The 8,952-nt window shown below is 33.8% G+C and overlaps 4 protein-coding genes across 4 annotated transcripts; all 4 read right to left on the bottom strand.

The window, feature by feature from the left end:
• Nucleotides 1–101: 101 nt before the first annotated feature.
• LOC130507078 (F-box protein At5g65850-like) lies at nt 102–562 on the bottom strand (the record flags this gene model as incomplete). The annotated part of the gene is made up of 1 exon (XM_057001787.1): nt 102–562. A coding segment is annotated over exon 1 (461 nt), but the record flags the coding sequence as incomplete, so codon positions are not given.
• Nucleotides 466–2,247, bottom strand: LOC130507075 (F-box protein DOR-like). The gene is made up of 2 exons (XM_057001784.1): nt 1,310–2,247; nt 466–776 (listed from the first exon to the last, which is right to left on the bottom strand). Exons 1-2 carry the CDS (start codon nt 2,100–2,102, stop codon nt 607–609), a joined length of 963 nt encoding a protein of 320 aa, XP_056857764.1. The 5' UTR covers nt 2,103–2,247; the 3' UTR covers nt 466–606.
• A 203-nt stretch (nt 2,248–2,450) lies between these two features.
• On the bottom strand, nt 2,451–3,648 carry LOC130507076 (uclacyanin 1-like). The gene is made up of 3 exons (XM_057001785.1): nt 3,393–3,648; nt 3,168–3,303; nt 2,451–3,085 (listed from the first exon to the last, which is right to left on the bottom strand). Exons 1-3 carry the CDS (start codon nt 3,556–3,558, stop codon nt 2,605–2,607), a joined length of 783 nt encoding a protein of 260 aa, XP_056857765.1. The 5' UTR covers nt 3,559–3,648; the 3' UTR covers nt 2,451–2,604.
• A 3,937-nt stretch (nt 3,649–7,585) lies between these two features.
• Nucleotides 7,586–8,278, bottom strand: LOC130507077 (uncharacterized). Its single transcript, XM_057001786.1, has one exon. It carries the CDS (start codon nt 8,198–8,200, stop codon nt 7,700–7,702), a length of 501 nt encoding a protein of 166 aa, XP_056857766.1. The 5' UTR covers nt 8,201–8,278; the 3' UTR covers nt 7,586–7,699.
• Nucleotides 8,279–8,952: the final 674 nt, after the last annotated feature.

The raw sequence follows: 8,952 nt of genomic DNA on the forward strand, positions 1-8,952 counted from the left end.
TTCTTCTAAAGAGAAGAGAGTAAAAAGCAACAAACTTAACGTAGAACGCATACACAAACTAGACAAACAAGCCTCAGGTTATGAAGTACCTGAACACTTACATAAGCTCCACATTTTCTACATGGTCTAGAAAGATGTGAACACTATCATACTCAGACACATCCATTCCTTCGACTGCAACTCTAACGACAGTATTCCTCTCGGTATTGAAGTAGAATAGGCACAAAGGTATTGGTTCAATACTCACCTGCCTCATAACAATCTCATTTGTCCGCGTCATTCCAACAAAGCCTAACATTGCACTCCCAACAATATCCTCCCACAAAGCGGGCAATACAAACGTACGCTCAGACCATCCCTGCTTGTCGATATCTTCTAGTACCAACAGGTTAACAATTCTACTACTTCTATAAGCGCAGGTAGATTTTCCAGCACGAAGGAAACCTAATTTACCATTGTAGTTTATCATAGTTCCCTCAATGACAAACGTCTTAACTTTAACAAAGCTGAACTTCTCAGACCTAACGTCAAAGCAAACTAACACAGTAGTCTCTGTAGACATATCAGTAGATATATAGTACAAAACACCGTTGATGCATTTCTCTCTCAAGCTTGGTTTGAAAAAGCGAGCGTTTTTGGCGCCATGCGCCTTGTGGCGAGGACCTCATCGCCAAGGGACCCCATTGCCAGGCGTTTTACATAAAACCCTCGCTTTATGTCGCTTTTCCTCGCTTTTGTTATTTTGCTAAAGCGGTAAAAACGCCGCTTTGTTGTACCTGTACCAAAAAATAAGATTTCATTCACCTTATAGGCATGTAGATGAGTGTAACCCTAATTCACCTAATTGTGTAGATTTCCCACTAAGCTAGGATACAATCCCACTAACCCTAATATTTCTTCTCTTATATTAGCTTCTCTTCTCTTGAACTTACAGCACTAGCTTATCATTTGCAAGGTTGTAGTTGATTAGTAGCTTATCATCTTCTTTACGTCACTAGCTTATCACTAGCCTATCATCTTCTTTACGTCAGTAGCTTCTTCTAATTACTTGTTTATATCATAGTTTCTTCTTCTAAAGTCAGTAGCCTTTTTCTGTAATATAAGTTTATGATCATGTCTTGTACATACTCAATAGCTTTTTCTCATTCGATGTTTATTTATGTTGTACTAACGCTGGTATTTTTTCATTTGGTTTGTTCCTATATGAACGTTTGAGTTTTATTTATGGATTTGGTGTTTTTAGTTCATGTCCTAGCATTCTTGATTCTTGTTTACGTAATATATATATAGCTATGGGTTTGCAGAGTACCTTTGTGTTGCAAGTACACAAGGCGCTGGCAATGTGGCGCCATGGCGCTAGGCGCTAAGCGCCAGCCTCCTTGCGTCATCTCGCTTTGCGCAATTTCAAACCAAGCTCTCAAGTAATGAGAATTACTGAGCATGCATCCACAATCGACCACTCTCCATGACGGCGGGTTTCCCGTTCCTAATGTCATAACTTGATACTCCTCAGCCACCAGTTTGAGAAGTCCATAAAACTTTTCTCCCCACACAGACAACACCTTGACTTGTTTCTCAACAGGATCATACCCAAACAAACTAGTTGACCTTGTCTTCTCCCTGGTTAAAGACAAAGATTGTCCAGTGCTAGGGTTACATATCACCGAATATGCCCTCCTTCCATTAACACCCACCAAGCCGTTATCAAGCCCAATTACTCCAAACGCACCATCAAAGGACAGCTTCAAATGATAAGTGGCCACTACTGGAGGCGAATTCTCATCCGGATTTTGCGGCTGAGGTGCTGAGTAGAAGAACAAGTCACCGTCCTTTTGGTAGGCGAGCAACAGCTTGGGGAGAGTAGATGACCTGCTCAAGAACAGCTCCGTGAAATCTTGACGGCGAAGTAGGGAGGACCAGGTCTTTGAAACGCACCGGCATATCGCTATCGACTTCACCGGCAACCTCGAGAATATGTCGATGATGTGATCGATTGGGATCGGTAGTGAGTTGACTCTTCTATCCTCCGAGGTCTTCGATCGCGTAATACGTCCGGTGGTTGAGGAGAAATCTCCGGAGAGTTTACGCCGCCGTGTTCTCATGGCGGAGACAATGAGGTTGAAACCCTAGAGGAACTCACGAACGTTTTGCCTCTGCGCTTCCACCATTTCCAGGTGAAACGTGTGGAGAAAGGAATGCCAAAAAATTATCTTAATGGGCTGAGAATAAGCCCAAACTTAGGGCAAATTTACATACAAATTTTTCATTTAATCTAAACCAATGCCTTCAATATATTAATTTTTTTTTTTTTTTTGATCAAATTCAATATATTAATTTACTTTAGGCAATTCATAATGAGTCAAATTTTGCATAATAATATTCTCGTACGTTGAAATTTCACGTAATTATTTTTCTCATAAATTATAATAATATAATATAACTTTGAAAAGTATACAATGTATATAAAATAATTAATTGGATATACAATGGTAATTTGAGAAATATTCATACGAGATCCATACACAGAAACAACATATACAACAACCAAACAAAAGAAAGTAAAGGCAAACACATTCAAACAAATCTCTCTGTACTGCTAAACACTTAGAACAAATGAAGCATCATAGCAACCATGAATCCAAATCCCAAAACAAGGCTTTTCAGAGAGGAGGAGGAGGAGGAGGAGTCAACCGGAGGAGCTCCTACTCCGGAAAGATCAGCCGTCGTGCCCGTAGCACTGGAAGGGAAGCTCCCGACGGTTTTGGTGGTGGTGCTGCTAGAGCTACTAGGTGAGCCTGGGAACAACGGCAGAGAAGTCCCCGCTGCAGCCGTTGGAGAAAGTCCCGGTGACTGTGCCGGAATAAGAGGCAGAGAGGAGGAAGGAAGAGGAGTTGAAGAAGAAGAAGGAGAGAGAGCAGGGACAGGGTTAAGAGGTTGTATTGGTAATACAGAAGGTGAAGGTGCGTTTAGAGATGGGACCGAGTTTGGAAGCGGTGCGGTTTGTGCTGCGTTTGCGGTTGGGATAACGTTTACTTCAAGTTTCATCCCTTGTGTGCAGTGTCCAGGCATTCCACAAATGAAGTACCTAAACAAAATTTATCAATAAATTATGAATATTGCTAAGTATATATAAGTCAACATATCATATAGTCTTTGGTTGTATTAACCTTTTTCCAGGAGTAGTGAGAGGGACAATAGAGTTTCCATTAGCGAACGTTATAAGCGGTTTAACCGCTTGACAGCTATCGAACTCCGGTTTGGTGACTTCAACGACGTCGTGGAATGCAGAAGGGTACGCGAAAACTATTTGTAGCAAAAGAAAACAGAGTTTAGGTTTTTAGTCTTCTTTATGTTGAAACAAAGTTTAACATGAAGATGTGTGATTAATTTACCAAGATTATCTCCGACAGCAAATGTTTGTCCTGCAGCCCAAGTTCCAAGGTTAGCGCCAACGGTCCAACCACTAGCACCACCAATGGTATGGTCTGTAGCTACTGCTAGACCGATGATTGTACTTGCGAGGACCAATAATATGATCAGCATTTCTCTGGAAGCCATTCTCTTCTTCTTTTTTTGCAATGGGAAATCAACAAGAGATTGAAAGATAGATCAAAGAGATGATGATGATGTTTGGTGCTTAACGTTTGGGGTCAGATGTGTGTATATATAGTCGTTTAATAAGAAAAAATGATTGAAAAGGAATCTTTGGTGAGCAGCAGAGTTGGTAAATAATTTAACTTGTGTTTGTATCTGTTGAGAGTTAGTATTTATGTTGGATCAAGTATAGAGCTAATAATGGATCAAAAAACCTTTTGATTTTATTTAACCTAATCCATAAATAACCAGACAACGTTCTCGGTGCTGCACTTGTCCAGAGAAAACCAGTTTAGTTGCATCTAAGCACTTGTCCTTCTTTTTTTGAACACACGCCAAGTTCCTTTAACTGTATTTTAAGAGTACAAAGACATGTAAAAATTATACTCCGTTTCATATTAATTATCATCTTAGAATATATTTTTTTTTATTTTGAATGTCATTTTTATGTTTACAATATATTTATTTGATAGCTTTTTCTTAATTCTACCCATATTTTTAATTTATTAATTAACATTATCAAATAAAACAATATATTGATTAAAGATAAAACATTAAATATAATTATTTTCTTAAAATTAAATATAAACATTAAATATTATTCATAGAGAGTTATATGAAAGTTACACAAGTTTTTGTATATAAGTAGGGCCGTCCCTAAACATACGGAAGCCTTACCCAAAAAAAAATATTTTAGTTCAGTTAACTTTGTTATTTTTGGGTGTTTATCTAAACAAAATATTAAAACTAATTATAAATTTTCATTAGAAAATTTTAGAATTTGGAGTCTTTTGAAAACGGGGATCCAAAGTTCATGCTTCAGGCTTTGGTCCAGGGACGCCCCCTAATATAAAAACAAATCGAACGAGTTTTTGGTTAAATAAGAAAAACAATTCTTTGTTTTTTTTTTTTGGTCAACGGTTTTACGTGTTTGATTGATTTCAACAATTTAGGACTTGGAAACTCATAAAACTTTCTTAATTTTGATATATTTTCTGAAAGCTCATGAATTTGAGAAGTCTAATGTGGAGCAAACTCTATAACCTATGTTTTTTGTGCAATTTGGTGTAAATAATTTTTTTGTGCAATTTGGTGTAAATAAATACAAAACAAATAGGACTAAGAATATGATTTCAGGTGCAGCGGCTGTTTTTATGGAGTTTCAGGATATTGCCTTTGCTTACGGTGTCTTAATATAATTAGTCCATGTCAAATTAAATTCTCTATGTTGCTTAAGGTGTCTTAATAAAAGATAGACTACAGAAGCAAAAACTCCTTAAAAATAAAACCAATTGGTCAAATAAAAGATACTATATTCAAAACAAAACAAAAAGATAGTCCATGTCATACGTGTCAAACAAATCGAAATGTTGTTTCCTGTTTTTAAGTAAGGTAAGTTTAGGAAAATAGCTTGACTAGAATGATACGAGTATTCGTAGTCCACTGTTCTCCATCGATTTGCCGGAGGCAGTGTTTTAAAACTCGGACCGAACCGGCGGTCGGACCGGGTTCAGCCGCGAATCGGACACCAAGCCGAGTTGAGTTAATGCCAAAACCCAATCAAAATTGAACCAGTTAAAAACTCATATTGAACCGTTAAAAACCCGGGAACCGGTGATCCAACGAATCGATTAAACTCTGGTTCGTATAGAAAACAAAAAATTTGTTAAAAAAGTTATTAGTTTTTTTTCAAAACAAAAAGTAGGATTTTTGACAAATTACAACTCAAGGTATTTCTGTCTTTGACATCTTTTTTTTTTTAAGTCTGTGATGTTTCACAAAATATTGTCTTTCTGGGTGAAATTAATAATTGAAAACTTACGTTTATGTCTTTGATATTCTCTACAAAACTTTTGCACTGTATTAAAGAATGGAAGAGAATGATCACGAAATTCCACTTCCATCAAATTCAACCATAGAAAATCAACAACCATCGTAATGTGTATATGATTTTTTAAAAAAATGATAAAGATTTATTGTGATAAAAACCTGGAAAGTAAACTTTAGATGTATTTTTTTCTATTGATTTAGATTTGAACTATTAGATTGTTTTATTACTTTTATTACATTTTAGTTTGCTATTTTCTAAATTTATTTGTTAAAATATACATATTATATACAAAACATTATTAAATTTAGTTTAGTACATCAAACCCGGTCAAACCCAATCGAACCAAGTCGAACCACATTTACCCATGACCCAAAATATTTTCGGTTCGCTCGCCGGTCCGGTTTTAAAAACACTGGCCGGAGGCTATTCCGGTCCGTTTCGGGTTGTTTCTTAACTTATATATATTTTCTTTCAAATAAAAAGAATGATAGGAGTAGTGGATAAGAAATCTCCTCCTAACAGAGTAGTCAATAAAATCTCCTCCAGAAATGACTGACATGTTTGTAATGGTAATCGGCGCGGAGTGAAAGACTTATGAAATATTAATGTTACATTTTATATTTTTTTTAAAATATTATTTTTACATTATTGATTTTTCACTTAATAAAAATTTGATTATATATATAGACGTAAAATCAGAAAATATATTAAAGGCCATTTTGATCAAAAGATTAGCCAAAAAAATATTAAATACTTTTACATTAGAGTAATTTATTATAAAAACTTACATATATCAAATATCTTGGGTTTTATTTAAGGGGCCATCAGCATATGATTGGCTCATGCAACCACAATGTAGTTACTAATACTATGATTGTTTAGGACTTTGACTGCTATGGTTTTCAGACTAATGACTTTACAAAATTTTTGGATGTGGCTTTAAAAGTTATGGCTTAAAAAAAAAATTCATAAACTCTATCTTTTGGAAAAAGTAAAGAAACGTGAAGGAAAAATGAAAGTTGAGACTCTGAATGTTTTAGGGGTTTTGAGAGAGATTTTTAGGAAAACTAAAGTGTGATTGGTGAAATTATTAGTTTCAATTTTAGATAATTATGAAGTCCTTAAAGCCTTAAAAATCCCCAATCACAACCTAAAACTCGCTAACTAAAAACATAAATGAAAACTGAGTTTTATCGTATAAAATAGGCTAAACTAATGTTTTTTAAGTATATTGAGTTATCATATAAAACTATAGATTAATTATTGCATTAATTATATCACTTACATATATAATTCATTACAAATATGTATATATAATCATATAGCGGATCAGATCGAATATGCAATTTTAAAAGTATTAGTATTTATGATTTACTTTATTTTTGCGAATATTGTATATTAGTATTTGTTTTTTTTTTGTAGAGTAACGGATATCCATATTTTTGTTTTCCGAATAGAAAAGGATAAATAATCAAATCAAAATTTACGGATATTTTTCTTAGCCCTACATACATGTGCATATAACTAAATATTTACTACAAGTGAGAATTTCTAATTCTCTTGGAAGCTGAAATATTATTTTTAATGTTTCCATTCACCATCGACCCAATTTTAATGAAATGATTTGTCTTAATAATTTTGTTTTTTTCAATTGTTATCTAAACTTGATTTCCATGCATTTAAAAATTATAATATGAAACCATTGGTTTGACATCATAATTGTTTAAAATTCATATAACATATGAAACCAAATAAATAATAATAATTTTGGGTTATCATCGAAAAAAACTAAAATATCAAAAAAATTAAACGAATAAACAAAATAAATATTGATTTAAAATGATTGTTATATTTTAATAGATTAAAAACTAAAAAAACTAACAAAACCGAAACGATTTCTCAGATTAAATAATGTTAAACTAAGCAGATGGATTTTGAGATAATTTATTTGTTAGTTAATGCCCCGTTGTTGGAGAATATTTACTTCCCATTTGAGAAATCTTAATCAATCACGGAACAATTGGCTTACTCTGTTAGCAATAAATAATTAACCAAGTAGAATTAAGAAGCCACCTCTCTTTCACAGAGAGGCTTTTGCTGATCTCTATACAGAGAAGAAAAAGATTAACCTAAATAAACTAAACAAATCATTAAGCTGTTTACTTGCCAAACAAGAAACATTATGACAATAAAATCACAAGAAAAAATAATAATTTGTGGAATGGTTAAGGAAATAGAATCAAGAAACTGTATCCATTTCATTTTCTCCTTCTTTCACCCTCTCTTGTTCTCTTTTCCATCTTCATCATCATCATTTGTTTCTTCTACGTTCGTCTTCTCTTTCACTCTATCATCTACATTCACATCTCCATCAACTTCACCATTCTTCATCGCTGTATCTTCATCTTCACCGTCTGTTTTTTCCTCTGCCTCTTCATCTTCTTCTCCGTTTCCTCTTTTACTCTCTGCTATCTCCTCCGTACAATCATCATCTTCTATTCCTTGAGACCTCTCTTCCTTGTAAACCAAGTCAGGGTGCTTAAAGAACAAATACATATGAGAATCTTCTCTCACACCTAAATCTATCAACATCGTTTCATCCTCATCCTCCCTGACCATCCTTCTCTGCTCTTCATGTCCAACCACTAATATCAAACGCCTCACCGATAATTGCACCTCATTTGCAATTTTCTCCTTTAATTCCTTCACCGTCGCATTCTCACCCACCTCCGTATTTATAAATGTCCCCGTTATTATCTCCACACTAACCCTCATATCATCTCAAGAATTAAGATCTTGTGTTGTATGAAAATATGAAATAACCAAACACAACGCATGCGATTCTCGTTTTCAGTTCATATCTAATATCGAATATTTTGTTTGATTTTGTGGTAATTAGTATCTTGCTTCATTTAAGTTAGTTGCTTGCGGATATCTTGCAACGAGATTTTTATATATATATTTTGACTAAGCAAGATTCTTCCACAAACCATCCCCACAAGTTGAGGGAACTAATTAACAAAAACTAATCAGGGTACTGCATTATCATTTCAATACTATTAAATTTGGATCATGACCTATTGATATAAATTTAGTCCAACAATTATTTCATAACTGCATCAAAATAACCACCTTCTAAATATTGATATATGTTTAATGTAACCATTATTATTTTGTAACTGCATAGAATTAGAATATTACGTCGAACGTGGGTTATAAAAACTGCATCTAAACATATAACGTGTATATTTATATATGTTTTATTTGTAGGAACTTCGATGCTTATCCCAAAACAATAATATCAAGTACATGATTTTCTTTATACAAAAGGGTAAATATATTTTGTATTTTTTTCTTTACTCCTATTCGTTATGTAATAATATGGCACATATCTAATTTATAATAATATATGTAGTGACAAATTACATTAATATTATGTCTAATTTATATCTTTAATAATATTTACAAAATCCATTTTTAATTGCATGAAAAATTATTTGTAATACTTTTTGTTTGGTGTAATATTA

This window comes from Raphanus sativus, unplaced genomic scaffold, assembly GCF_000801105.2.
Source record: "Raphanus sativus cultivar WK10039 unplaced genomic scaffold, ASM80110v3 Scaffold3998, whole genome shotgun sequence".
Taxonomy (NCBI): domain Eukaryota; kingdom Viridiplantae; phylum Streptophyta; class Magnoliopsida; order Brassicales; family Brassicaceae; genus Raphanus; species Raphanus sativus.